At 63.3% G+C, this 27309-nt stretch overlaps 3 protein-coding genes across 6 annotated transcripts; 1 reads left to right on the top strand and 2 right to left on the bottom strand.

The window, feature by feature from the left end:
• Nucleotides 1–22: 22 nt before the first annotated feature.
• Nucleotides 23–12743, bottom strand: KLHL33 (kelch like family member 33). Its single transcript, XM_074969878.1, has 5 exons — nucleotides 12735–12743; nucleotides 3079–3633; nucleotides 1785–2706; nucleotides 1023–1193; nucleotides 23–742 (listed from the first exon to the last, which is right to left on the bottom strand). The coding sequence occupies exons 2-5, from the start codon at nucleotides 3617–3619 to the stop codon at nucleotides 97–99; spliced, it is 2280 nt and encodes a 759-aa protein (XP_074825979.1). The 5' UTR covers nucleotides 3620–3633; nucleotides 12735–12743; the 3' UTR covers nucleotides 23–96.
• LOC141997500 (solute carrier family 12 member 3-like) lies at nucleotides 7728–19143 on the top strand. The gene is made up of 24 exons (XM_074969879.1): nucleotides 7728–7769; nucleotides 7975–8050; nucleotides 8265–8360; nucleotides 9132–9271; nucleotides 10751–10861; nucleotides 11004–11115; nucleotides 11199–11329; nucleotides 11421–11505; nucleotides 11681–11841; nucleotides 12121–12228; nucleotides 12643–12766; nucleotides 12877–12978; nucleotides 14172–14327; nucleotides 14434–14533; nucleotides 14746–14902; nucleotides 14988–15080; nucleotides 15581–15687; nucleotides 15878–15964; nucleotides 16497–16594; nucleotides 17008–17119; nucleotides 17369–17455; nucleotides 17856–17991; nucleotides 18147–18214; nucleotides 18571–19143. Exons 1-24 carry the CDS (start codon nucleotides 7767–7769, stop codon nucleotides 18710–18712), a joined length of 2592 nt encoding a protein of 863 aa, XP_074825980.1. The 5' UTR covers nucleotides 7728–7766; the 3' UTR covers nucleotides 18713–19143.
• A 774-nt stretch (nucleotides 19144–19917) lies between these two features.
• Nucleotides 19918–27305, bottom strand: OSGEP (O-sialoglycoprotein endopeptidase). 4 transcript variants are annotated; one of them, XM_074970483.1, is made up of 11 exons: nucleotides 27119–27305; nucleotides 25125–25244; nucleotides 24822–24997; nucleotides 24624–24719; nucleotides 23160–23209; nucleotides 22874–22952; nucleotides 22695–22760; nucleotides 22249–22339; nucleotides 21762–21837; nucleotides 20159–20257; nucleotides 19918–20083 (listed from the first exon to the last, which is right to left on the bottom strand). In XM_074970483.1, the coding sequence occupies exons 1-11, from the start codon at nucleotides 27258–27260 to the stop codon at nucleotides 20044–20046; spliced, it is 1035 nt and encodes a 344-aa protein (XP_074826584.1). In that variant the 5' UTR covers nucleotides 27261–27305; the 3' UTR covers nucleotides 19918–20043. The 4 variants fall into 4 exon arrangements, with proteins under 4 accessions (XP_074826584.1, XP_074826585.1, XP_074826586.1 ...); XM_074970484.1 differs by lacking the exon at nucleotides 20159–20257; XM_074970485.1 differs by lacking the exon at nucleotides 25125–25244.
• Between the last annotated feature and the right edge of the window lie 4 nt (nucleotides 27306–27309).

The raw sequence follows: 27309 nt of genomic DNA, 5'->3' as shown, positions 1-27309 counted from the left end.
TGTTGGGGGCTGACCTGTTGCATAGGGGGGTCAGAGGGGTCCCCTGTTCTGTGGGGGGTCAGAGGGGGCCCCGTCCCATGGGGATATCGGGGGAGGTTAGAGGGGGACCCTGTCCCATGGGGGACTCAGAGGGGTCCCCTGTTCGGTGGGGGGCAGGGTCCCCACCCCGTGCGGAGGTGCCAGGGGCTGCCCGGTCCCGTGGCGGGGCACCAGGCAGGCCAGGTCCCCCCGCAGGGCAGGCGGCAGCAGCAGGACGCAGGCCCGCAGGTCAGCGCAGGCCTGGGGCAGGGTGCCCAGCGTAACCCAGCGCCCCCGTCCCGGCTGGTAGGCGTGCACCAGGTGGTTGTCCCGGTAGGTCTCCTGGCTGTAGCCCCCCAGCACATACAGCTCCCCCTGCAGGACGGCCGAGGCGCCCCCCACGTGGGCCTGGGGCAGCGGGCTCAGCCGGACCCAGGCGTCCGTACTGGGGCTGTAGACCTCGCAGGCCAGCTGGTCGGTGTAGCCCCCATCGTGCCAGCGCAAGCCCCCAGCCACGTAGAGTCGCCCCCCCAGCGCCTCCATGATGTGGCCCGCCCGTTCCTCCAGCATGGGGGCCAGCTGGGCTGGGGGGCCCCCCGGGCCCAGCCGCAGCAGCCAGGCCCGGCCCTCATTGGAGTCGTCACAGCCTCCCGAGACGTAGATGGCGCCGTCCAAGGTGCAGGCGGCGTGGCCGCAAAGCGGGGCGGGCAGGGGGGAGCACGGCCTGGGGGGGAAGCCGGGGAGGGGGCACAGAAAAGAAAGGAAAAGAGAAAAATCAGCCAATGAAATAGAGGAAAAAGCAGAAACAAACAGCCCCTCATGGCCCCTACCACTGCCCATGGCAGCCCCCAGTGGCAGCCCCACAGCCCCTCCATAGCACCCTCCTGGCCCCTACCACCCTGGTGCCAATGGGTACTTTGGCTCAGCCGTGCGGGGGTGGGGGTCCTGGAGGGAAAAGGGGACCCAGGGCTCCCAGAGCAGGAGCAGGCACTACCTCCTCTCACCTCCAGGTGTCGGCAGGGGGGTCGTAGCACTGCACCCCATCCGTGCAGTAGGTGTCCTCAGAGCTGCCCCCCAGGGCGTAAATCCGCCCGGCCACTCCCACGGCTGGGAAGGAGCTACGGGCGCTGGGCATGTCAGCCAGGCGCTGCCAGGAGTCCTGCGCGGGATCGTACCTGCAATGGGATGGGGGTGGGCACTCCCCATATGGACCCCATTCCCTGCCCCCGGTCCCATTCCCTGCCCCCCTGGGCCAGCCAGCCCCCCCCCCACTCCGGATCCCTTCCCCCCACCCCACCAGCCAGCCCCCCGCCTGTTCCAGGTCCCATTCCCTGCCCCCTGGGCTGGCCAGCCCCCCACCAACCCCAGATCCCTTCCCCCCACCCCACCAGCCAGCACCCCGCCTGTTCCAGGTCCCATTCCGTGCCCTCCTGGGCCGGCCAGCCCCACACACCCCAAATCACATTCCCTGCCCCACCCCCACCCCAGCCATCCCCAGGTCCCATTCCCCCCACCCCAGCCAGCCAGCCAGCCCCCCCACCTCAGGTCCCATTCCCTGCCCCCTTGGGCTGGCCATCTCACCGCCCACCACAGATCCCTTCCCCTGACTCTAGCCAGTCAGACCCCCACCCTGGGGCTGGAGGGAGCCAGCACCCCCTGGACAGAAAAGGCCATGTGCCCCATTCCCCACCCCCCTTGGCCAGCCTCCCCCGTCAGGGCGGGATGGGAGCTGGCACCCCCTAGAGGCCAGCACCTGCCCCACTCACCGGAAGGCCGTGGCCAGTGTGTCCCGCACCCCGTAGTAGTGCTTCCCGCCCAGCACGTAGAGCGCGTTGTCCAGCACAGCGGCAGCGTGGCGGAACCGTGGCCCGTCCGGGAACTGGCCTAGCCGCCTCCACTCCACCTGCTTGACCAGCCCCACACCACTGTGGAACTGGTGGGCAAAGAACAGCTCCCGGACGGGGCGGCGGGTGGCTAGGCTGGGCGCCAGCCCGTCACCCCCGCAGATCACCAGGGCCCCGGCCGGGGTGCGCACACGGCAGGGCCCCTCGTCTGCCACTGCTGCCACCAGCAGCTGGTAGAGCCGGCCCGGCGGTGCCAGCAGGTCCGCGGCCCGCACCCGGCGCAGCTCCCGCGTGCCCATCAGGTAGAAGCGGACTCGTGCCAGGACAGCCTCGGCGTGGGGCAGGCGGCGGGTGCGGTCGGCGTCCAGCCAGCGCAGGGCAGCTTCAAAGGTGTCCACCTCGCTGGCCACGTAGAGCTCGTCCGAGCCCAGCAGGGCCAGCAGCTCGGCCAGCGGCAGAGCCGGGAAGCCAGGGCACCGCGCCACCCCATCAAAGTTGGCCAGGGCGTAGGCCTGGGTGGCAGTGCCCAGCGGGCGCAGGTCGTAGGCGCGGGCGAAAGCCAGCAGATCCAGGCTGCGGGCTGGGCTCAGCGTCTGTTGTAGGGCCTCCAGGCACAGTGCCAGCAGCCCCGAGGCCTGGTACTGTAGGGCGGTCTCAGCTGCGCCCAGCAGCTCGGCCCAGCTGCCCACCACTGTCCCTGAGTAGGCGAAGGGCAGCAGCAGGCGCAGGTCGGCCGGGGCCATGAGCGTGGGCAGGGGGTCGGCCCCCTGGTGCGCCTCCCGCATCCCGCTGCAGAACATGGCCCGGAAGTACTCGCAGCCGCAGCTCAGGGCGGCCTGGTGAGCTGTGGGGAGAGGGGGAGGTCAGGCACGGAGATCCCAAAGACAGCCCCAAGCTGTCCAGCCCTGCCCCCAGTGCCGGCCACCCGAGCCCTGGGCTCCTCCTTGCCCAGGGCTGCCGGTGCCCCTCACTCCCGACCTGCAGCCCCCTGCTTACCCAGCCCTGGGCTCCCGTGCATCACTGGCAGTGCCCCTCACTCCCGACCCACAGCCCCCTGCACCCAAGCCCTGCCCCCAGTGCTGGCCATCCCAACCCTGGGCTCCCCCAGCTCTGCCAGTGCCCCTCACTACCAACCTGCATCCCCCTGATAGCCCAGCCCTGCCCCCTCCCCAGCTCTGCCGGTGCTCCTCACTCCTGACCTGCAGCCCCCATTCACCTCGGAAGGTCTCTCCTTCAGTGGTCAGCACCAGGTCGCAGCCCACCCCGGCTCGGTACAGCTCCTCCATGCTCCGCAGCGTCTCCCACTGCTCCTCGTCTAGGCTCCTGCCCTCCAGCCCGCCCCCCATCCTCTGGCAGATCTCCACCACCCGAGGCACACCCAGGGCCTGAGCTGCAGCCACCACCTCCCCGGCTGTGCCCGGCATGGCCGCGAAGGCCCCGGTATAGGCGAAATCCAGCACGGCCTCCCAGCCGCACGGTGTGGCCAGTGGGCTCACGTCCACTTCCCCGGTGGCCCTGCATGCCAGCCGCTGGCAGAAGAAGGAGCTGATGGCAGCCAGCACCACGCCATGGGCCTGGTACCTCCGGGCGCTAGCTGTCACTGTCATGTCCGTCAGCTGGCCCTGCCCGCGCAGCTCCAACGCTGCCTCGAAGAACTGCCGGGCGTGGCACTCGCTCCGCAGCTCCCAGCGCGGCTCAGGCACGTCGCCCTCCTCGCCTGGCTCCTCAGCCGGCTCCGACCCCTCGCCTGGCCACATCGCCCTGGGGGTGCCTGCCGGGAAAGGATGTGAAAGGCCCTGGCCCCTGAGCCAGTCAGTCCCCCGCCCTGGGGCCAAATGAGAGCCAGCACCCCTTAGAGGGGCAGGTCCTGTGCACCATTTTCCACCCCCCTGAGCCAGCCAGTCCCCACCCTGGGGCCAGATGGGAGTTGGTGGCCCTTAGAGGGGACAAGCCCCATGCCCCATTCTCTTTATGCCATTCAACAGCTACTCAAGTAAGTGTGTGTGTGTGTGTGTGTGTGTGTGTGTGTGTAACTGGGGGGGTGTTTGTGGCATGTGTGCATAATTGCAATGTGGTGTTTGTGTAACAGGGTTGGGGAGTTGTGAGCTGTGGGTGTTGAGGTGTATATTTGAGGGATTTTATGACGTGTGTCTTGTGCACTATGTTGGGGGCGTCTCTGTGCTCCTGTGTGCTGGGTGGGAGTATCTGTGGTGTCTCTGTGTGTAGTTGTGAAGTGTGGGGGTGTCTGATGTATGGCTGTGTGGTGTCATTAACTTTCTGGTGTGTGCAGTGTGTGTTGGTGTGTGTGGGTATGGTATTTGCATGTGCCTGTGTTCATTTTGTGGGTGTGTGTTTGCTGTGAGTAGTTGCTGTGGGGAGTGAGAGGGGTGGTTGTGGTGTGTGTGTGAAGTTCCTGTCTGTGTGTGTAGTTGCCGGGGTGTGTGTGTCTTGCAGGCTGTGTGTGTGTGTGTAGTTGCTGTGGGGGAGTTGCAGGGTGTGTGTGTAGTTGCTGTGGGGGGGTTGCAGTGTGTGTGTAGTTGCTGCCTGTGTTGTTTGTGTAGTTGCTGTGTGGGGGTTGTGGTGTGTGTGTATGTAGTTGCTGTAGGGGGTGTTTGTGGTGGGTGTATGGTTGTTATCTGTGTTGTGTGTGTGTGTGTGTGTATGCTTGTGTGTGGTTACTGTTGGGGGTTGTGGTGTATGTGTGTAGTTCCTGTCTGTGTCGAGTGTGTTTGTGTAGTTGCTGCAGGGGTTGCGGTGTGTATGTAGTTCCTGTCTGTAGTGTGCGTGTGCGTGTGTGTGGTTGCTGTGGGGGGGTTGCAGTGTGTGTGTACTTATTGTGTGTGTGTAGTTACTGTATCTGTGTGTCTGCATTTGCTGTGGGGTGTATAGGCTTGACACAGACCCTTGCCCCCATCCTTCTCCCCCATCCAGGCCCAGAGTTCCTGTCCGATAGCCTCCAGCACCCCCCACCCCAGCCCAGCCCTGCCCCCTACCTGCTGGGGCCTGCTGTGGGGTGGGCTGTGGGATGACCCTTCCCGAGGCCTGGAGATGGGGCAGCTGCGGGGGAGCTTTGGCCCCAATCCCAGGGGTTAATTATAGCCGGGTCTGGGCAGGCCGGGCTCCCCGCCAGCCCCCTGCGTGTCCTGGCCCCGTACTGCCCTCCCCTTGGCCTGCGGCCCTGTGGCCTGGGAGCTTCTGGCCAGGAGCCCTAAGCCTGGAGGCCCCTGGCTGTGGGGTGTGGGTGGGATTCCTGGGGGCAGGGAGAGATGTCCTAGCCCCTCTACTGCCCCCACCCCCCTGAGGGGATTCAACAGTGGGGAAGGATAGAAGTTCCCAGGAGCTGGTGTCTAGGAGTCCAAAGCACAGGGGACTTCAGGGGGTAGATGGGGAGTGGGGTCTAGTGGTTAGAGAGGGGGGCTGGGCACCAGGACTCCTGGGTTCTATCCTCGGCTCTGGGAGGGGAGTGGGGCCTAGTGGTTAGACCCTCATTAGAGAGTCTGACCCCACCCCACCCCTGCCAGGGGATTAAAGGCACTTTTCCCAGCTGGGGTCAGAAAAGTTTGTTCAAATTAGTTTTTCCATCGGAGTGTAAAGAGCCGGAATAGAACAAAAGGGGGTGGGGAGGGGGAGTTCAGAATGACAGACAGGTGGAAGTGGATGGGGGGGGTGGATGTGGAAGGACAGTTGTGGGGGTGTGTGTAAGGTGAAATGGAGTGGGTAAGGGGGTACAGGATGGGTGGGGGGATGGCGGGATGGGGAGACGTGATGGCTGAGGATCGGGAGACTAGAGGGCTGGGTGGAGTATGGGGTAGGGGGTACAGGATGGGTGGGGGATGGGATGGCTGGGTGGGGGATGTGGGTACAGGATGGGTGGGGGATGGGGTATATAGGGTGGGGGGTACAGGATGGCTGGGGGATGAGGAGATGAGCTGGCTGGGTGGGGAGATGTGGGGATGGGATTTGTGGGTGGGGTGCTCCTAATTTTCTGCCCCACCTGCTGTCTCTGTGGGGGTTCCCCACCCTCGTGCGATCCCCTGGGGCTAGTGTCCAGCCGAGCACCTAGAGCCATTTTGGGGAGGGGGTAAGGATATTTGCGGGGGGACACAAACCTTCCTCATTGTCAAGGGTCCCTGTGGAGGCTATGAAGGCCTGGCACTCCACTGCTCGGCCTGCCCTCAGAGTAGCATGTACCGAGGAGAATCCCCCTCGGCAGTATGAGGCAGGGACAAACACACACCCCAAGCAGGGCCCATCCCCTCCATCAGGGGATGCATGCACACACAAGCCCTGCTCGGCGGGTGTATTTGTGCTGACCCCCACACCACCCCCTGCCCATTCCCTCATGGCTCCTGTCCCCCACACAGCTCCCTCCTGGTGGCAATTCCCCTGGGCCTCCAGACCAGCCCTCGCTGCCCCCCACCATGCGCGCGGGGGGGGGTGTTGTCCCCTGGCCCCTCTGCCGTGCCCCTGCCCCACGCCGGGCAGAGTGGGCCCCAGTGGAAAGAACGTGGGGCTGATAAGCAGAGCAAACAGGGTGGCCAGGGCTGATGGAAAGTCTCCGTGTTTGGAGAAGGGGGCGGGGGGGGGGGTTGGTTAGGGGCAGGGCGGTGGGGCCGGCCGGGGGCTGCCTGGGCCGGTTCTGGAAGGCCTGGCCCAGCCTCTCAGCCTGGGCCCTTTATAAGGCAAGGAGGGGCCAGGGAGAGGGGCACAGGATTGAACTCAGGGCCAGCGGACAGGCAGCAGGTACTGGGGGACAGCGGGGTGGGGGGTGGTTTGTCTGTCTGTCTGCGTCTTCCACCACTCTGAGGAAAGGGAACCCAGGAGTCCTGGCTCTCAGCCCCCCAGCCCTGGGAAGGAAGTGGGGTCTAGTGGTTAGAGCGAGGTGGTGGTGGGGGATTGGGAGCCAGGACTCCTGGGTTCTCTCCTAGATCTGGTAGGGGAGTGGGGTCTAGTGGTTAGAGTGTGGGGGGGGGGGGGGAGCTGAGAGCCAGGACTCCTGTGTTCTGTCCCCAGTTTCACAATCTTTAAAATGGAAAGAACAACTCAGAGAGAGAGAGTGTGTGTGTGCGTGCGCGTGTGACCCTGCTGCCCCCTGCTGGTGGGGACGGGGCCTACTCAGTGGGTGGGGTGGGGTGAGTTTGACCCTTTCCTGCCCAGAGTACTGGATTCCCCCTTTACCCCCAGGTGGACCCGGCACCCCCATGGACTCCCCAGCCTACAAGACGGTTCTGGCCTTGGGTCGGTTCAAGGTGCGGAAGCTCCAGACGGGCCCTGCCCCAGACAAAGGCAAGGAGGGGGCAAGCCCCCCGCCGTGCCCCTCGGCCCCGTCCATGGAGGGCTCTGGCCAGACGAATGAGGGTGGCTCCCTCTCGGCCCCCCCGGACTACGCAACCATGATGGACGTCAGCCCCTGCTATGAGTTCTACGCCCAGTCAGCCCCACCTGGGCGGGCCCGCAAGAGTCGCCCCTCGCTGGAAGTGCTGCGCAATGTGGTGAGAACTAAGGGGCACTGTGTGGAGTGGGGAGAGGGAAGCCCACTGGGGGATGCCATGTTGCAGGGAGCGGGGGCTCGGAGGGGGGCGCCGTGCTGCAGGGCGTGGGGGGATCGGCAGGGGGCGCCGTGCTGCAGGGAGCGGGGGGCTCAGCAGGGGCTGCAGGGCACGGGGGACTCAGCAGGGGCTGCTGTGCTGCAGGGAGCAGGGGGCTCGGCCAGGGGCGCTGTGCTGCAGGGGGCTCAGCAGGGGGCGCGCTAACGCTGTTTCCCCCTCCATGCAGGAGGATGGGCCTGGGTTTCCTGGCGCTCCTGACCCCGGCGAATCCAGGGCTAAGGAGGGGGATGAGGAGGATCCAGATGCAGCAAGCCCCGAAGCGGAACCAGTCCGGTTCGGCTGGGTGACCGGCGTGATGGTAAACTGCGACCCCTCGGCTCTGGGAGGGGGGTAAAGTCTAGTGGGTCAGCAGGGGGACAGGCTGGGAGCTAGGACTCCTGGGTTCTCTCCCCAGCTCGGGGAGGGGAGCAGGGTCCAATGGGTCAGCGGGGGGGGGGAGGGGCAGGCTGGGAGCCAGGACTCCTGGGTTCCACATCTCACCTGCCTCCCTTTTCTCTCCCCAGATCCGGTGCATGCTCAACATCTGGGGCGTGATCCTATATCTCCGGCTGCCTTGGATCACGGCCCAGGCTGGGATAGGTAAATGGGGGACGGGGGTGCCCCACAGCTAGGCCCTTCCAACACCACCAGCTGCTCGTGGGTAGGAGCAAGAAGCCGGCTGGGAGCTTGTGGTGGGTTCTTGGTGTTCCCCGATGGGAGCAGGAGGGTGCCCAGCATGGGGGAGGGTAAAGTGGGGGGCAGGGGGTGGGTCCAGCCCGCAGACCCCCATTCACCATCTTCCCCTCCCCACCAGGGCTGACATGGCTCATCATCCTCATGTCGGCCGTGGTCACCACGATCACCGGCCTGTCCATCTCCGCCATCTCCACCAACGGCAAGGTGAAGGCAGGTGAGAGCCGGGGCCAGGCCCCATGTCCCGGGGGCGCTGTGGGGCTAAGGAGGCGGGTTCAAACCGGGGCTGCCACACAAGCAGGGCTTGGCCGTGGAAGCCAGGGAAGCGCTCCCCTTTGGCAGAAGTAGGCGGGCTGTTATCTCAACCTGGCCAGGGGGAAGATACAGACAACCCCCGCCACACACACACAGTGCTACAGAACGAGACCCAAGTGCAGAGACACACAGGTGTGTGGACACAAAACTAGCCCCAGTCCCACACAGTTAGACTGAACCACGGCCATATGCTGCTAGAGTCAGGGAATCAGACACACAGCGGCAGACACACCTGCTGGTATGTACACAATGCTCCACACAGCTCAGCGTTACACACAGGAAATTCTACATCCTGGAGTCGCAAAATCACAGATAGGCAACTACACGCACAAAATCACACACACACTTAGGTACACACATGGACAGTTATACATGCAAAACTTCGCACACACACAGTTACATACTTAAAATTATACACTGGTTGCGCGCACACACACACTCAGCGCAGGGCTCGTCCCCTCCAGAAGGGGGTGTGGGAAAACACACACACACACACACAAGGGCTCATCCCCAATGTCAGGGGCAGCAGGGACACACACACATACACACACACACGTACAGATGCGCACACACTCTCCCCAGGGCTCTCCCAACAGTCCTGCCTGTTCCCAAGCCCCTAGAGTCCCGACTCCCCTGCTGACTCCGGGCTGTTCCTCTGTCTGTCTGGGCACAGGGGGCACCTACTTCTTGATCTCGCGCAGCCTAGGCCCTGAGCTGGGCGGATCCATCGGGCTGCTCTTCTCCTTCGCCAATGCTGTGGCTGTGGCTATGCATGTGGTGGGCTTCGCCGAGACTGTGCGTGACCTACTGCTGGTAGGTGGGGCCTGGCCTTGAACAATAACCCTAACCCAGTGGTGGGCAAACTTTTTGGCCCGAGGGCCACGTCTGGGTGTGGAAATTGTCTGGTGGGCCATGAATGCTCATGAAATTGGGGGTTGGGGTGCAGGCTCTGGGGTGGGGCCAGAAATGAGGAGTTCAGTGTGTGGGAGAGGGCTCCGGGCTGGGGCAGGGTTGTGGGTGGTGGGGTGAGGGCTTGGTGGTGTGGGCTCTGGGGTGCAGGAGGGTGGGACCAAGGGGTTTGGAGGGTAGGAGGGGGATCAGGGCTGGGGCAGGGGGTTGGGGTGTGGGGAGGTGGCTCGGGGTGCAGGCTCCGGGCGGTGCTTACCTCAAGCAGTTCCCAGAATCAGCAGCATGTCCCCCTTCTGGCTCCTAAGTGGAGGCGCAGCCAGGCAACTCTGCGCGCTGCCCCATCCGTAGATGCCACCCCTGCAGCTCCCATTGGTTGTGGTTGCTGGCCAATGGGAGCTGTGGGGGCGGTGCTTGGGGTGGGGGCAGTGTGCAGAGCCCCCTTGCTGCCCCTATGCTTAGGAGACGGAGGAGGGACATGCTGTTGCTTCTGGGAGCCATGGCATGCGTGGAGTGGGGCAAGCCCCTGACCCCACTCCCCGACAGGAGCTCAAGGGCCAGATTAAAACATCTGAAGGGGAAGATTTGGCCCCTGGGCCGTAGTTTGCCCACCCCTGCCCTAACCCCTTAACCCTAAACCGAATGCTAACCCTAACCCCAAACCCTTAACCCCTAACTCTAACCTGCAACCCTAAGTCTAACCCTGACCCTAACCCTGAACACTAACCCTAAATCCTAACCCTATCCCCTAACCCCAAACCCTTAACCCCTAACCTGACCGCTAACCCTAAACCCTAACCCCGAACACTAACCATAACCCCTAAACCTGAACATTAACCCTAACCCCTAACCCTAAACTCTAATCCTAACCCACCCATACACCTAGATCTAACCCTAGAGCTAAGTCTACACCAAATCCTAAATCCTAACCCTCGATCTAACCTCTGCCCTAACCCTAGAACTACTAACCTAACCCTTGACCTCAATCCCAACTCTAACCTTAATCCTAGCTTTAGCCCCATCCCTCCCCCACCCCTCCATACCGGCCTGCCACACACCTGCACAAGTCCCTTTCCCAGCTCTACTGCCCCTCACCCTGCCACCCCCAAACCCACCTGTCTTCTGCGAGAAGGGTGACCTTATCTACAGCATGCACTACGAGCTGCTGGTACGTGGGCCCCATTGAGTCCCCGGCCCTGCCCCACCCCACCCCACCCCTGGGGTCCACAATCTGCTGTTGGTCTCTGTCTGCTCTCCTGCACCCCACGCTGGGCCTAGCTGTCCCACTTCCCATACTTGGGCCCCTCCACTCCTTTCTCTGACTCCCTGCCCTGCCCTTTCCCCTCCTGGCCCCCACAAACTCGTCTCCATATACCTGCCCCCCAGGAGTTTGACGCGGTGATGACGGACCCCGTGAACGACATCCGGATCGTGGGCGTCATCACGGTGACAGTGTTGTTGGGCATCGCGCTGGCTGGCATGGAGTGGGAAGCCAAGGTACTGGGGGAGGGGCTGGGAGCCAGGACTCCTGGGTTCCATCCCCAGCTCTGAGGGGAGTGGGGTCTAGTGGGTTAGAGCAGGGGAGGGGCTGAGAGCCAGGACCCCTGGGTTCTCAGCCCTTCTCCCTGCCCTCTTGCAGGCCCAGGTTGTCTTTTTCTTCGTCATCATGGTCTCCTTCATCAACTACTTCGTGGGAACCCTGATTCCAGCCACGGAGGAGAAGATGTCCAAAGGCTACTTCAGTTACCGAGGTAGGGCTGGTGGAACTCCCCACCACTGGAGGCCCTCTTGGGCAGCACAGCCCCTCTTAACCTTGCCCTCTCCCTTCCCGCAGGGGACATCTTCCTGGAGAACATCGGGCCGGAGTGGCGGGGCGAATCAGGCAACTTCTTTGGCATGTTCTCCATCTTCTTCCCCTCAGCCACTGGTATCCTGGCTGGTGCCAACATCTCAGGCGACCTCAAGGTGAGCTTCTGGCCCCCCAGGCCCAACAGCTCCACCAGGGCCCCCCCAGAGTTATGGGCCACAATAACCATCCCATTATCCTCATTCGTAGGACCCCGCGGTAGCTATCCCCAAGGGCACCCTGCTGGCCATCTTCTGGACCACGCTCTCCTACCTGGCCATCTCAGCTACCATAGGTAACGGGGCAGGGAATGGGGGGCAGGGCTCTCTAGGGGGTGCCATGCTGCAGGGAGTGGACGGGGCTCTACATCCTTGGGGAGGTCACTGTGGCGGTACTTGGTTGCCAGGGGAGTTGCTGGGGGGGACACTAGGTCCTGGGGAGGTGGTCATTCATTTGCCTCATCCCCGCAGGGTCGTGCATGGTGCGTGATGCGTCCGGGAGTCTGAACGACACGCTGGGCTCCCCCAACGCCACGGATGGCTGCCTGGGCCTCGGGTGTGGCTACGGCTGGAACTTCACCGAGTGCGCCCAGGCCGGCACCTGCGAGTACGGCCTGGCCAACAACTATCAGGTAGCGGGGAGGAGCCAGCACTGAGGGGGTGGGACTGAGGGAGGAGCCAGCACTGACAGGGAGGGACTGGGAGAGGAGCCAGTATTGAGTGGGTGGGACTGGAGGAAGAGCCAGCACTGAGGGGGTGGGACTGGGGGAGGAGCATTGAGGGGGAGGAGCCAACACCGATGGGGATGGGGAGCATTTGGAGCATGGGATGGGAGCTATGGGTGATGGGAGAGGCAAGCCGGGGATGTCTCTTTCTGATTCCCCCCATCCTGGGGTCTGTCTCCCTCCCAGACCATGAGCATGGTGTCCGGCTTCAGTCCCCTCATCACGGCTGGGATCTTCGCTGCCACCCTCTCCTCTGCCCTGGCCTGCCTGGTCTCAGCCCCCAAGGTCTTCCAGGTGAGTCTAGGTGTCAGGGGAGGGGGCCCGACAACAGAACACCCCAGCTACAGCCTCAGTAACTGCAGCACCCCAACTGACACCCAAACATACCCCTTCTATCCATACCACACCCGCAACAGTGGCCCACCCAACACCACCCTCAATGACGTGCTCTGCAATGCCCCAAAATCACTGCCAGAGACACCCGTACTTCTGAAAACCTCACCACCTTCAGTGACACACCCAAACCCCAAGAGCACCCCCACTATCCCTCCAAACAACTCTTTAGTCCTCACCTCTTATTCGGATCATCGCAGCCCAAATTCATCCCAGCCCAGCCTCCCACTTCCCACCCTGGCCCTGTGCCCGTTCTGTGACCCGTAGCTCTGCTCCCACTGAACGCCCTGCCTTGCCTGTGCCTGTCCCCCGCAGTGCCTGTGCCAAGATAAGCTGTACCCCGTCATCGGCTTTTTCGCCAAGGGCTACGGCAAGAACAACGAGCCGCTCCGGGGCTACATGCTCACCTTTGTCCTGGCCATCGCCTTCATACTCATTGGTGAGTGGGGTCACGCTCCCCCCTGGGCCAAGTGGAAGGGGACCATCTCCTCCCTGCTGTGGGATGGGAATGCGCCCCCATATTGACCCATCTCTCCATTGCACCCACAGCTGAGCTCAACACCATCGCCCCCATCATCTCCAACTTCTTCCTTTGCTCCTACGCCCTCATCAACTTCAGCTGCTTCCATGCCACAGTCACCAGCTCCCCAGGTACAGCAGGAGCCCCAGCAGCTGTAGGGGCAGGGGCACAGAGGGCTTGGGTGAGGTGTTCAGCTGAGGTTTGTCACGTCTGGCACCAGGGATCAAACCAAGCTCAGGCTGGTGTCTGGCATGGGAATTCTTGAGCAGAGTAGGAGGGAGCAGGTTGAGTTGGATCAGATAGGTTGTTTGTGTTGAATTGGGAGGGTCGGTAGAGTGAGGTTGGATTGGATGGGTTATGTGTTGATTGGTGTTGGGTTGAAAGGGATATGTTTATTGACGTAGGGTAGAGATTGAGTAGGGCAGAGTGGGTTGAGTTGGAGTTGGGTAGGGGAGAGCTGAGATTGGTTCTAAGGGTTGGTGTGAGAAGGGCATAGTTCGGTTTGAAGGGTTGGGCTGAGTAGCATAGAGGTGTGTAGGAGTTGGAAGGATTGAGCTGGGTTGAGTTGGAGGAGTTGCGCAGGAAGGAGAGTTGAGTTAGAGATGAGTAGAATACAGTTGGACTGAGTTGGAAGGGTGTTGGGTTGAGCAGAGAGTTGGAGGGCTGCATATGGCCGAGCAGGTTGGGTTGGAGGAGTTGGGCAGTGTTGGGTTGGGTTGGAGGAGCTGGGCAGGGTAGGGTTGAGTTAGGCTGAAGGAGCCGGGTGGCATAGGGTCGAGTTGGAGGAGCTGGGCAGTGTAGGGTTGAAGGAGTTGGGCAGCGTAGGATTGAGTTGGGTTGAAGGAGCCAGGCAGTGTAGGGTTGGGTTGGGTTGGAGGAGCTGGGTAGGGTAGGGTTGGGTTGGGTTGGAGGAACCGGGTAGGGTAGGGTTGAGTTGGGCTGGAGGAGCCAGGCAGCGTAGGGTTGAGTTGGGTTGGAGGAGCCAGGCAGCGTAGGGTTGAGTTGGGTTGGAGGAGCCAGGCAGGGTAGGGTTGAGTTAGGTTGCAGGAGCCGGGTGGCGTAGGGTCAAGTTGGAGGAGCTGGGCAGTGTAGGGTTGAAGGAGTTGGGCAGCGTAGGGTTGAGTTGGGTTGGAGGAGCCAGACGGCGGAGGGTTGAGTTGAGTTGAGTTGCAGGAGCCAGGCGGTGTAGGGCCGAGTGGTTTGAGCTGGACATGCTGAGCTGGGCAGGGTGGTTACTGTTGCCCTGACCATGTGGGGAGCTAGGCTGGGTTGGGGGGTCTGACATGTGGGGCTGGGCACAGCCTTTCACTCTCCCTCCCCCCAGGCTGGCGACCCTCTTTCCGCTACTTCAGCAAGTGGAGCGCCCTCTTCGGGGCCGTGGTCTCCGTGGTCATCATGTTCCTGCTGACCTGGTGGGCGGCCCTCATCGTAGTGGGCATTATCCTGGTCAGCTTGGCCTACGTCAGCTACAAGAAGCCAGGTAAGAGAGGCACTGGGGCGGTGGAAGGGGACAGGAAGACCTGGTTGTCAGCCAGACCGAACAAGCTTTCCTCTGCGTCTCTGCATCCTCTTGCTCCTCCCCACAGACGTCAACTGGGGCTCCTCCGTGCAGGCCGGGACCTACAGCATGGCCTTGTCCTACTCCGTCAGCCTCACCCAAGTGGAGGAGCATGTCAAGAACTTCCGGTAGGCCTGGCTGGCTGAAAGCCGGGGGCTGGGAGCCAGGACTCCTCGGTTCCATGCCTGGCTCTGGGAGCAGATTGGGGTCTAATGGTTAGAACAGGTGGTGCTAGGCTCTATAACAAATTCTGAGAATAATGCTTGGGCATTTCGGGCAGCAGTCTCTCTGTGGGGAGAGTGCCCCTCTCTGGAGTGTCCCAACTCTCCCCCTCTTCCAGCCCTCAGTGCCTGGTGCTCACGGGTCCCCCCAGCTTCCGGCCAGCTCTGGTGGATTTTGTCAGTGCCTTCACCAAGGGGGTCAGCCTCATGATCTGTGGGAACGTGGCTGGGGTGAGTATGGGGATGCTGGGGGGAGGGGGGGCCTCAAGTAGGGGAGTTGCAGGCCCAGGATCCTGCCCTGTAACCCTCCCCTTGCCTCTCCCAGCCACAGGACACCCCGGGGGACAGCGACTCGGAGGAGCACGTCGAGTGGCTGAACAGGCGCAAAGTGCGATCCTTCTACACCCTCATCACCGCCCCGGACCTGCGCAGCGGAGCCCACAGCCTCATGCAGGTGTGTGTGTGTCCCAGTGCCCCCTGCTGGAGGGGCTGAGCCCTGCTGTGTGTGTGTGTGTCCCTGTGCCCCCTGCTGGAGGGGCTGAACCCTGCTCTGTGTGTGCGTGTGTCCCAGTGCCCCCTGCTGGAGGGGCTGAGCCCTGCTGTGTGTGTGCGTCTCCCAGTGCCCCCTGCTGGAGGGGCTGAGCCCTGCTCTGTGCGTCTGTGCCCCCTGCTGGAGGGGCTGAACCCTGCTCTGTGTGTGCGTGTCTCCCAGTGCCCCCTGCTGGAGGGGCTGAGCCCTGCTCTGTGCGTCTGTGTGTGTCCCAGTGCCCCCTGCTGGAGGGGGTGAGTCCTGCTGGAGGGGACAGGCCCTGCTCTGTGCGCTGCCCCCTGCTGGAGCAGATGAGCGCTGTGCTGTGCATGCACCACACTGCCTCATAGCGAGTGCAGCCTGCCCTGCTGCACTGTGTGTCATCCCCCCAGCACTGTCCCAATCTCACCTGTGATTTTCCCCAGGTGTCCGGGCTGGGGCGTCTCAAACCCAACACGGTCGTGCTGGGCTACAAGCAGAATTGGCAGACGGACTCACCCCACAACCTGGAGAACTATGTGGCCACCATCCAGTAAGGGGGCTGGGCTGGGCTGGGGGGTAGCAGTGGAGTGGGGGGCTGGGGTGGCTGCCCCAGAATGGGGAGGACTCCCTGGGGGGGCAACACCCCCTTTCTGGCACCTCCCAGGTAGTAGCAGGGCTGAAGGCCCTTGAGGGGCCTGGGACCCCCAGCAACACCCCCTGACCCCACTCTGTGCCCACAGTGATGCGTTCGACGGCCAGGCTGGGGTGTGTGTGCTGAGGATGAAGGATGGGCTGGATGTGTCACAGACGGTGCGGGCCTATGGTGAGTATCGGGGGTGGGTTGGGGGAGGGCAGATGGACACAGACCCATGGATATGCCTGGGCAGGGCCCTGCCAGTAGGGGGCAGCAGTAACCTCCACCAGCACACTCTGCCTGCCCTGTTCCCCTGGGGGGGGCTGTGCGGCCGAGGGGGGGGGGGGGCAGCTATGCTGCCAGGGTGGGCTGGGGACCGTGTGGCTCTCCTCAGCTGTCTAACCCCCTTCTCCCCAGTGAACCCTGCATTTGAGGACCCCGAGGCAGCTCTGCAGGGGGAGAAGCAGAGACAGGAGTTGGGCAATGCAGGTGAGGGGGGCAGTAGGTGGGGAGGCAGTGGAGGGGGACAGGGATGAGGGGCAGAGGGGGCTGTGTAGGGGGGCAGGAACTGAAGCAGCTGGGGGCAGGGCAGTGAGGGAGGGGGCTGTGGGTAGCAGCCGGGGGCACTGGGCCCACGCCAGGCCAGGCGAGGCCCTGGGGCACCATCCTGACCCGAGCCTATGGGTCGCCCTGCCCCACCTGCCCCATGTGCCTACAGGCAGCAGCGTGAAGGTGCTGGGTGCGGACGAGCTCACTGAGACCCACTTCCAGGCCCAGCAGAAGAAGAAATGTGTGGATGTCTACTGGCTCTTTGACGATGGGGGTGCGTGTCCCCCGCAGCTCCCCTACCAGCTCCCCAACCTCCTCCCTCCCCCAAACCCCCCAGCCCCCTCCCCTGGCAGCCCCCCTGCCCCCACCACCTCTGCCAGCCCCCCAATCCCCTCCCTCCATCAGACCCCCACCCCTGCCAGCCCCCTCCCCTTGTCAAGCCCCTTCTTCTATCAGCCCTCTCTCCTACAGCCCCCCTCCCCTGCTATCTTTCCACCCCCCCCCCAGACCCCTAGCCTCTAACAGCCCCCGCCCATCCCTTGAAAGCCCCCCATCACTTCTTCAGCCCTCTCACCTCCTGGCAGCCCCCAGGCCCCAAGAGCCTGCCTCCAACCTGCCAGTCCCCCCGCCCTTCACCCCTGGCCTGCTCCCCCCGGCCGGCTGCCCCCTGACGCTGTCTCCCCCCAGGGCTCACCCTGCTGGTCCCCTACCTGCTGAGCCGCCGCAAGCGCTGGAGCCGCTGCCGGGTCCGGGTCTTCGTCAGCGGCCACCTGGGCAGCGCCGAGCAGCAGCGCCAGGAGTAAGGGAACCTGCCTCGGCCCCGTGGGCCCCCCGAATTCCTGCCCCCCCCGCATTCTCCTCTCCCCCGGGTCCCCTGAATTCCCACCCCTCGCATTCCCTCCCCCCCTGTGGCCCCCCTCCCGCAGGCCCCCTGAATTCCCACCTCCAACATTGGCCACCCGCATTTCCCCTGCTCCTCCCTCTCCTAGGAGCCCCTGCATTCCCCTCCCCCCGCCCACAGGCCCATCGCTCCCCCTCTGCCTCACAGGATCCAGCTGCTGCTCAGCAAGTTCCGCCTGGGTTTCAGTGAGGTGCTGGTGCTGCCCCACGTGGCCTGGCAGCCGGAGGAGAGCAGGTGAGTCCCCCCACCGCGATTCCCCACCCCCCACTTCTCGGGGGAGGGGGGGGGACCTCAGGCCTGCCCCCATTCCCTGGGCTCCCCACTGCCTGGGGGGCAGGGGAAAGGCACCAGGCTTGCTCCCAGGGCCTAAGAGAACCCCTGAAATGCACTCCACCTCCCTGGCACCACCCCCAGTGAAGGATCCCTACAGCTCTCTGGGCGAGGAGAATAGAACCCAGGAATCCTGGCTCCCACCCCCCTGCTCTAACCCACTAGACCCCAGTCCCCTCCCAGAGCCAGGAAGAGAACCCAAGAGTCCTGGCTCCCAGTCCCCACTCCCTACCCCAGAGGAGGCAGCCTCTGCCCAGCCCTCCAGGTGGGTCCAGCTGTCCCCAGCCCTGTGCTTTGCCCACAGCCTGAAGGAGTTTGAGGACCTGGTGGCCCCATTCCGACTCAATGAAGGGCAGCGCAGCCCCGAGGCAATGGAGTCCCTGCGGAGGGAGACACCCTGGAAGGTGTCGGACGAGGATCTGCGGGTCTACAGAAAAAAGGTGAGACCGGATGCCTGGGTTCTAGCCTAGCTCTGGGAGGGAAATGGGGTCCAGTTGTTGGAGTGGGGATGGGTTGGGAGCCAGGACTCCCGGATTCTGGCCTGGCGCAGGGGAGGCTGGGCACACCGCCACCCCCTCTCACTCTCCCCCCACAGTCGGAGCAGCAGGTCCGGCTCCACGAAATCCTGCAGGAGAATTCCCGGAACGCCGCCCTGATCGTCATGTGAGTGTTGGCTTCATCCCCATGTGGGACAGCGCCCAGTTGGTCTGCATGATCCTGGCCCTGTCTCAGTGCAGAACCGGGGATGGGAGAGAGGCCCCCTGCAGGCAGCGGGTCATGGGGGCTAGTGGGTAGACCAGGCGGCTAGTGGGGGAGCCGGCCTGCATGCGCCAGGGCAGCAGAAGGAACAGACCATAGGGGAAGGGCTGTGCCCTGGGTTCCCTGGCTGGGGGGAGGGGAGGGGGAGTGATCATTGCCCTGGGGGATTGCCCTATGGTCCTGCCTTGGGGGTGGGGGAATGGGAGCCCTCAGGGTTGTCCCCGTGCCCCCCCGTCACTGACCCCCATGCCTCCCTGCAGGAGCCTGCCTGTGGTGCGCAAGGGGGCCTGTCCTAGTGCCCTCTACATGGCCTGGCTGGAGACCCTGTCCCGGGATCTGCGCCCGCCCCTTGCCTTCATCCGGGGAAACCAGCAAGATGCCTTGACCTTCTACTGCCAGTAGGGGGCGTTGCGGGCTGAGCTCAAGGGAGTAGCTGGGAAACCTGGGTTCTCTCCCCAGCAGTGGAGCAGCAGCCCCGGCCCGGCCCTGCTAGACGGACCATGCCCCGCGGTGCCAGCTGGGAGTGTGGCCCTGCTCCGGGCCAGGCGGGGGCCTGGTGCTGCCATCTCTGCATGCTCAACTGTCCCCTCCGACATTGCCACAGGGACTCAGACGCCTGGGTCCCATGCACAACCTGGGGTGGAGCCTGCTGTGCTCTGTCCCCGCCCGGGGGCGACCCCCACTGCGCCGCACTGTAAATATTAAATATTGTTATTTACACAACACCTGACACCCCGTCAATTGACACCCATCCCCCGCACCAGCCATGCCAGTGCTCCTCACTCCTGCCCTGCCGGTGCCCCTCACTCCCGACCTGCAGTCTCTTGCTACCCCAGCCCTGTACGCCCCCAGCTCTGCCGGTGCCCCTCACTCCTGACCCACAGGCCCTGCCCCCCCAGCCCTGCCCCCCCACAGCTCTACCAGTGCCTGAGTCCTGACCTGCAGCCCATGCTAACCGAGCCCTGCCCCCGCACCAGCTCTGCCAGTGCCCCTCACTCCCAACCTGCAGTCCCTTGCTACCCAGCCCTGTCCTGCCTCCCCAGCTCTGCCAGCGCCCCTCACTCCTGACCTGCAGCCCCTGGCCCCCCCACCCCCAGCTCTGCCAGCGCCCCTCACTCCCAACCCGCAGCCCCTGCTAGCCCAGCCCCCCGCAGCTCTGCCAGTGCCTGAGTCCTGACCTGCAGCCCATGCTAGCCGAATCCTGCCCCCACACCAGCTCTGCTGGTGCCCCTCACTCCCGACCCGCAGCCCTCTCCTAGCCCATCCCTGGGCTCCCCCGCAGCGCTGCTGGTACTCCTTACTCCTGACCTGCAGGCCCTGCCTCCCCGCAGTTCTGCCAGTGCCCCTCACTCCCGACCCGCAGGCCCCTGCTAGCCCAGCCCTGCCCCCCCCCCCCCCAAACTCTGCTGGTACCCCTCAGTCCTGACCTGCAGCCCATGCTAGCCCAGCCCATGGTAACTAGGAAGGCAGGCTGAGTACCCCAACTCATTTCCCCAGTGGCAGGTTTCAGGCTGAGTGGGGCCCGCTGTGGTGCTGGGGCCAGGCCCAGAAGCTGCTCCCTGCCCAGCCCCCAGGGTTCAGGAAAGGAATCCCAGTTACAAAAGCCGAAGTCTTTATTGTGTGTTAGGGCCGAGTTCCAGCCAGCGGGACCCTCCAGCCGCGGACGCCCTGCTCTGCGCAGGCTGGGCGCAGCAGCCGCTTTGGGGCCCATCCTCTGCGTGGGAGGGAAGGGGTTAATCGCGCCAGGTCACCTCCACTTCATCTGTTCGGTACCTGTGGGGAGGAGAGTGTGTCAGGGGGCTGCCCCACTGCTGCGGCCTCCCCCCCCCCCACTCCCCCCTTCTCTACCTCTGCGTGATCCATGAATCCTTTAGCTGCGTCACCTGCCCTGTGCGGAACATCTCCCAGCCGGCCTGCGCAATCATGGCCCCATTGTCAATGCAGAACCTGGGGATGGGGGTGGGGGAGGGAGATGAGACCTCCTGCAGGCAGCGGGGCGTGGGGGCTAGTGGTTAGAGCAGGGTGCTGGGAGCCAGGACCCCTGGGTTCTATCCCCAACTCTGGGAGGGGAGTAGGGTCTAGTGCAGGCCTGCACAACATGCGGCCCCTGTGGGCTCACTGTGCAGCTCATGGGGGGTGAGTAGGGGCAGCGAGTTATATCCTCTAGTGGTGCCTGGGCTCCAGGAATTTTCAGGGCTGGGAGCCCTGCTCCACCAATGTTTGGAGCTGGGTCTCTCCCCCGGCCCTGTCTGGAGCATCCCAGGCCTCCGCCTGCCCTCAGAGCACCCCTGCCCTAGTGAAAGCAGCACGGCTTTCCCTTGCCTCCGTTGCTGGCCACTACAGCACAGCACAAGAGCAAGGCCGGCAGCAGGCTGAGGCAGCTGCTGCTGCTGCTACCGCACCTCAGGAGGGGGAGGGGGAGAGCGAGGGGGCACATATGCTTGGCAGCCCTCCCCTCCCCCAGCTCCAGACCCCGAGGGGGCTTCCGGCGGCAGGAGACATCTGGAGTGGATCCGTGACTCACCTGAGCAGCTGCTGGAGCTTCGGTGAGTGTTTGATCCTGTGATCCGCCCCCCCAGCCACCACTCCTGCCCAACACTGGGGAAGGGGTAGCCTCATCCCCCACCCCCAGTGAGGCTACAGTGAGAGGCAGCAGGGGAGGAAGGAAGCCACATGTGATGGCAGTCCCCCCCTCCCGCCCCCAGCACCCACCACCCCCTCTCCAGCCCCCAAACTCCCTTCCAGAGCCTGCACCCCCACCTCTTCCCACACACCCTCCCCTGCCCCCAAACTCCCTCCCAGAGCCTGCGTCCCTCCACCCATCCTGCACCCCACCCTGTGCCCCAGCCCGGAGCCCGCACCCAGCCCCCAGACTCCATCCCAGAGCCCGCACCCCAGACTCCATCCCAGAGCCCGCACCCCAGACTCCATCCCAGAGCCCAACCTCTCAACCGTCCTACACCGTAATCCCCTGCCCCAACCCAGGCCCTGCACCCCAGACCTCCTCCCCCTACCCAAATTCCATGATTCATTAAAAAAAATTAAAATACTTTATTAAGAATTTTTCAATTAAATCAAACAATTTTTTAAATTATCACCCTCCCTTCCTTTTCGGCCCACAGCTGTTTCGGCAGGGCGGCGCTGGGGGGTTCGGCCCTCAGCTGTTTTCTTTGGAGTAATATGGCCCTTGCCGCTTTACAAGTTGTGCAGGCCTGGTCTAGTGGTTAGAGACGGGAGGAGGGGGGTTGAGAGCCAGGACTCCTGGGTTCTCTCCCGACTCTGGGGTAGGGGTGCCAATGCCCTAAAGCACCATAGTCCAGAATCCTCATGGGGAATCCCAGAGCGCCTGTCTAAGGGGATAATTCCACCTCTCCCACCAAGCTAAGGCAGGCTGAGGGGTTGCTGGGACCCTAGCTTTGCAGGGCGAGCTGACGGGCAGGGCAGTCAGTACCTCTCATCTGTAGCAAACAGCTTGGCTCCCCTCTCTGCACACATGATCTGCATCATCTCCTGCAGCCGCATGTTACCTGAGGAAGAGAACAAGGTTAGAGCTGGGGGGGAGGCAGAGGCTGGGGGGGACACTGGGGGAGGGGGCAGGATTAGAGCTGGGAGGGCACACGCTGGGGTGGGGTGGGTGACACCTGGGGAGGGGGCAGGTTTCAAGCTGAGACCCCAGTCCCAGGTCATAATTGACATAAGCTGCGATGGCCTCAGCTGAGCCTGGGGCACCAGCCCCAGGCTGCGCCTGCCAGGACTGTGGGGGAGAGCCCAGAAAGCCCCTGCCCTAGGGCAGCAAACCCAGTGGGGGTTGGGGGGGGAGGCTGGGCGCACTAGGATGGAGGCAGGGGGCAAGTGGGGGGCTAGGTATAGGGACAGGGGGAAGTCAGGGTTCCCATGCAGTGATCCTTTCCCGCACCCCCCACGGTCCTGGCACGTACAGCCGACACCGCCCACGACGAGGGCCTCCTGTGAGCCGCAGTGCGCCATGGCCCGCTCCGTAATCTCCACCAGCATCGCGAAGAGTGTCTCCTGGGGGGAGAGAGGGGGCGGCGCAGCCCCCCGGCCTCAGTGCTGCTCGCTCCCGACCCGCAGCCCCCCGGCCTCAGTGCTGCTCGCTCCCGACCCGCAGCCCCCCGGCCTCAGTGCTGCTCGCTCCCGACTCGCAGCCCCCCGGCCTCAGTGCTGCTCGCTCCCGACCCGCAGCCCCCCGGCCTCAGTGCTCCCATAGTGCTCCTCACTCCAGATTCTCAGCCCCCTTCCCCAGCTCCCATGGTGCTTCTCACTCCCAACCCATAGTCCCCACCTTCTGATATCCAGGAATGGTGCTCGTAACTCTCAACCTGCAGCCCCTGCTCTCCCGGCCCTGAGCTGGGCTGTTCCTCACCTGGAGAGAGAAGCAGAGATCCTCTGGGGTGCATTCTCCTGATGCCAGCATCTTGTGAGCCACCTCCTACAGGGCAGAGAGAGGGTTCAGGGCTCCTGGGATCCCTTCCAGCTCAGGGAGGGGAGTGGTGGCTAGTGGGTAGAGCAAGGGCTGGGAGCCAGGACTTCTGGGTTCCTCACCTCTATGTGGGACAGGATCCCTGAGAAGGACACATCCATTCCCTTCACTGTGTAGGGCAGCTCCACCAACTTTTGTCCCCTGGGGGGGAGGGGAGGGGAAGACTTTGTTAGACCCTCCCAGAGCCAGGGATATAACCCCGGAGTCCTGACTCCCAGCCCCCTCCCACTGCTCTAACTAGTAGATCCCACTGCCCTCAGAGCCAGGGATATAACCCCAGAGTCCTGCCTCCCAGCCCCACTCCAATTCCCTGGACCCCACTCCCCTCCCGGAGCTGGTCCTACTCACTTCTTTGCCATCTGTTCGATGTTATAGCCAGGGCTGGGGTCATTGGATATCTAGGAGGAAGAGACACCAAGGGGGGGGGGGTAAGGCTGGATGTGGGGGTACCAGAAGGCCCCATCCCAACCTCTGAGCCCCCCAGACCCTATGGTGACCAACCCCTCCCTCCCCCAGCTTTGATCCATTGGGGGGGGGAGGGGGGCATGTAACTTGAAGACACCAACTCCTTTCAGGCCAAAACCTTTCCTGCAGCGGGGCTCAGGGTAGGGGGGTATTCGGGTGGGATTCTGGTGAAATCAGTCCCCCCCATTTTGAGCTACAGGGAGGGGAACAAAGCCTGGGGCCCCTTTGCCAAAGCTCTGTATAGATTTACTGCTAAATCTCACAATCATTTTCTACTTCACTTGCAAACAAACAAGGAAATTCTCGGCCAAGAACCTCGGTTAGTGCTGAAGATTCCCACAGCCCGCTCCTAGCTCTTAAAAGCAGAAAACTGAATGCCAAAAATCTTAGATTAAGGTTAAAATCCATGCAAAGTCTCCAACTAAGTGAGTGCAGATTATCTGACAAAAGTATTTGATTTTATACTAGCCTTAGTTGGAAATGTCTGACTATAAAGTTACCATTAACCTTAGATTTCGGCATTTAACTTCCCTAATTTCAGGGAGAAGGAGAACAAAAGTTATGGTTTTCCTTAAAAAGCAAAGAAATTCCATGCCAGAAAATCTCATCTTCAGTTACTCCTGCCACAGGGAAGAAAAGGATTTTACAAGAAATACAGGAAATTGGGTGTGAGGTTTTTAAAAAATGGAAGGATATAGAATGTTTGTGATAGAGATTGATTTCAAGTCCTATTTTCCATGAGAAAAAGCTAAAAATTGTTGGATTTTGTATAGTATTCTTGGATTATAAAGAGAATAAAATTGTGAGTTAGTTTGGTTGCTTTTTAAACAAAGAAAATTCTTGTTTGTTTTTAGAAAAAAAGCAAGGAAATTCCACTCCAAAAATCTTAGGTTAAGTTTCAAATCGCACTGAATATTTTTTTGACGAGCGTGTGCATAAAACCAACACTAATCTGAAATTTCCTTACATTTAAAAACAACAACTTCACCCTTAAACACACCAGAACTTGGAGTCATGTGACTCTTGAAGCAGCATTTCTCCAAAGTTGCTGTCGCTAAACGTTGCTAGGGAAGGAACCAGGGGGATTGGGGAAGTTTTCTCTCAGGGCTGTCACCTTGTCTTTTTAAAAAGCGAGGAAATTAAATACCAAAAAACTGGTTAATGTTGAAGTGCCACAATCAGGCAACAGAGAAACTCTGGGTGATTCACTTAATGAGAACAGAACCCAGCTGTCCTGGCTCCAAGCCCCCTCTACTCTAATCACCAGACCCTCACTCCCCTCCCAAGCCAGGGATAGAACCCAGGAGTCCTGACTCCCAGCCCTCTGGCTCCCCACGGCCCTCTCACCTTCAGCACACGGGCGAAGCGGTCCAGGCAGTTGCCCACGGCGATGTCGATGGTCTCCCCGAAGATGCGATACCGGCGCTCCGAGTATGCGATGACCTGGGTGAGAGGAGCAGAGCGGTGGGATGTGCAGGGCTGCTGGGATCTCCCGGGTGAGGGACCAGTGTAGCGCTGGGCGGGGAGGGGGAGCGCCAGCCCTACCTGGGTGTTGCCCCCGCTGACATACAGCACTGTGGGGTTCTGGGCGCCTGTGATCAGCCGGCCCATCTCAATGTGGCCCACACAGTGATTGACGCCCAGCAGGGGCTTGTTCCAGAGCTGGGCCAATGTCCGGGCCACCACGGCCACAGTCACCAGTGGGGCACCCATGCCGGGGCCTGCAGGGAGAGCACTGGGTCAGCACGGGGCCCTCGGGGAGCCACCCACACACACCCCCACTCACCCTGGGCATCCACCCACACCCCCACTCACCCTGGGCACAGGCCCTGCCCCACCCACACTCACCCTTGGTGTAGGCCACACAGTCCACATCTGCAGACTCCAGCCCTGCCTCCTGCAGAGCTTCCTGCAACAGGGCCAGCACACAGCCCTGGTGGTGCCTCGCTGTCTGCCCCGGCAGGAACCCTGCCCCAGAGAGACAGCGTCAAGGGGTGGAGCTGTCAGGGACCAAATGGGGGGGGGGGGGGGGGGGCTGGATGGGGGGAATAAAAGGGATCAGATGGAGGAGCCTGGAGAAGAGAACCAGACTCATCCTGCCCCAGAGCAATGGGGAAGGGGGATATGGGGGGGTCAGGAAGCCTGGATTCACCCTGGCCTGGAGTGGGGTGTCTGTCACGGGGAGGGGGTTGAATGGGAGGCCAGATTCAAGGAGGAGAGAGAGCCCAGGGGGGAGGTTGGGGGGGGGGTCCCGGGGCAGGAGGGTGGACGGTGGGAAGATGGGTAAGGAAAGGGAGGGGTCCTAGCGGGGGTCCCTGAGAGGCTCGGGATGGGGAGGCCCAGGCGGGGTGGGGATGGGGATGGGGATGAAGGGGGTCCCAGCAGGGGTCCCGGGGAGGCTCGTGATGGGGAGGCCAGTGGGGGGTCCCAGGGCAGGGTAGGGGCGCAGGGGGAATGGGGATCGGGGCGGAGGTTGGGGGGTCCCGGGGTGGACAGTGGGTGGATGGGTAAGGATGGGGGGGGTCCCAGCGAGAGTCCCAGAGCGGCTCAGGATTGGGAGACCCAGGCAGGGTCCTGGGGAGGCGGATGGAGGAAGAAATGAGTAAGGATGGGGGGGGGGTCCCAGCGGAAGTCCTGGGGAGGCCCGGGATGGGGAGGCCCCAGGGGGGGCGCAGGAGGGATGGGGATCAGGGGAGAGGTTGGGGGTCCTGGGGCGGGGCGGACGGAGAGAGGATGGGTAAAGGACTGGGGGTCCCAGCAGGGGTTCTGGGGAGGCTCGCAACGGGGAGCTCCTAGGGGAGGCCCGGGTGCGTGTGTATTGGAGCAGTGGGGCGGACAGAGGAGCGATGGGGATGGGTAAGGACGGGGAGGCCCCGGGGGGGGGGGGTGTGTCCCAGGGCAGGGTAGGACCGGTAAGAACGGGGAGTGTCTCGGGGTGGGGGCGCAGGGGGGATAGGGGGCAGACGGAGGGAGGATGGGGAGGCCCGTGGGGGGTGGGGGGGTGTCCCGGAGCAGGGTAGGGGCACAGGAGGGATGGGGGGTGGATGGGTAAGGACATGGAGGCCCGGGGTGTGGGGGTGTGTGTCAGGGCTGGTGGGCGGACGGGGAATGGGTAAGGATGGGGAGGCCCCGGAGGGGCGGGGGGTGTCCCAGGGCACGGTAGGACCGCTAAGGACAGGGAGGCCCGGGGAGAAGGGGGGGGGAGTGTCTCGGGGTGGGGCGCAGGGGGGATAGGGGGCAGACAGAGGGAGGATGGGAATGGGTAAGGATGGGGAGGCCTGTGGGGGGGAAAGGTCCCAGAGCAGGGTAGGGGCGCAGGAGGGATGGGGGGCAGATGGGTAAGGACAGGGAGGCCCGGCTGTGTGTGTGTGTGTCTGTCTATGTGTATGGGGCCTGGGGGGCAGACGGAGGGAAGATGGAGATGGGAAAGGACGGGGAGGCCCGGGGACGGGGGAGGGAAGGGTCCCAGGGGAGGGAGGGGTAAGGACGGGGAGGCCTGGGGGGGGTGTCCCAGGGTGGGGGAGGGGGATGGGTAAGGATGGGGGGGCTGGGTCCCTGGGTGGGGGAGGGACACGGGGGGGGGATGGGTAAGGACGGGGGGGGGGCCGGGGCAGGGGAGGGACACGGGGGGGGGATGGGTAAGGACGGGGGGGGGGCCGGGGCAGGGGAGGGACACGGGGGGGATGGGTAAGGACAGGGGGGCCCGGGGAGGGGGAGGGGCGCGTGGGGGGGGATGCGTAAGGACGGGAGGGCCCGGGGCAGGGGAGGGGCGCGGGGGGGGATGGGTAAGGAAAGGGGGGGCCGGGGGGGGGACGGGTAAGGACGGGGAGGCCCCGGCTCACCCTGGCCCGGCGCGGGCACGAAGGTCCGGCGGGGGTTGCTCAGCACCTGCCCGTCCCGCACCAGCCCCGTCCCCACCTTGTTGGCGCTGCCTTCCAGCCCCAGCACCGTCACCGCGGGCATGGCGGGTCCGGCGCGGCGCATGCAGCCCGGCGTCCTCGCGCTGCTAAGTCACAACGCAGCCCCGCCCCTC

Source organism: Natator depressus, chromosome 13 (genome assembly GCF_965152275.1).
Source record: "Natator depressus isolate rNatDep1 chromosome 13, rNatDep2.hap1, whole genome shotgun sequence".
Classification (NCBI taxonomy): Eukaryota; Metazoa; Chordata; order Testudines; family Cheloniidae; genus Natator; species Natator depressus.
Note: the sequence above shows the minus strand (reverse complement) of the source record. Positions and strands in the feature narration are given on the sequence as shown.

What these genes read in the sequence shown, in the direction of transcription:
- LOC141997500 (XM_074969879.1), top strand. An exon ending in CATCGCCTTCATACTCATTG is followed by an intron (nt 12,767 to 12,876) that starts GTGAGTGGGGTC and finishes TTGCACCCACAG; the next exon opens with CTGAGCTCAACACCATCGCC. An exon ending in CACAGTCACCAGCTCCCCAG is followed by an intron (nt 12,979 to 14,171) that starts GTACAGCAGGAG and finishes CCCTCCCCCCAG; the next exon opens with GCTGGCGACCCTCTTTCCGC.
- KLHL33 (XM_074969878.1), bottom strand. Translation starts at nt 3,619, where the DNA reads ATGTGGCCAGGCGAGGGGTCGGAGCCGGCTGAGGAGCCAGGCGAGGAG. An exon ending in TGAAGGAGAGACCTTCCGAG is followed by an intron (nt 2,707 to 3,078) that starts GTGAATGGGGGC and finishes CTCTCCCCACAG; the next exon opens with CTCACCAGGCCGCCCTGAGC. An exon ending in CCCCCTGCCGACACCTGGAG is followed by an intron (nt 743 to 1,022) that starts GTGAGAGGAGGT and finishes CTTCCCCCCCAG; the next exon opens with GCCGTGCTCCCCCCTGCCCG.
- OSGEP (XM_074970483.1), bottom strand. Translation starts at nt 27,260, where the DNA reads ATGCGCCGCGCCGGACCCGCCATGCCCGCGGTGACGGTGCTGGGGCTG. An exon ending in CGTGCCCGCGCCGGGCCAGG is followed by an intron (nt 25,245 to 27,118) that starts GTGAGCCGGGGC and finishes TCTCTGGGGCAG; the next exon opens with GGTTCCTGCCGGGGCAGACA. An exon ending in ATCTCTGCTTCTCTCTCCAG is followed by an intron (nt 22,340 to 22,694) that starts GTGAGGAACAGC and finishes CTCTCCCCCCAG; the next exon opens with GAGACACTCTTCGCGATGCT.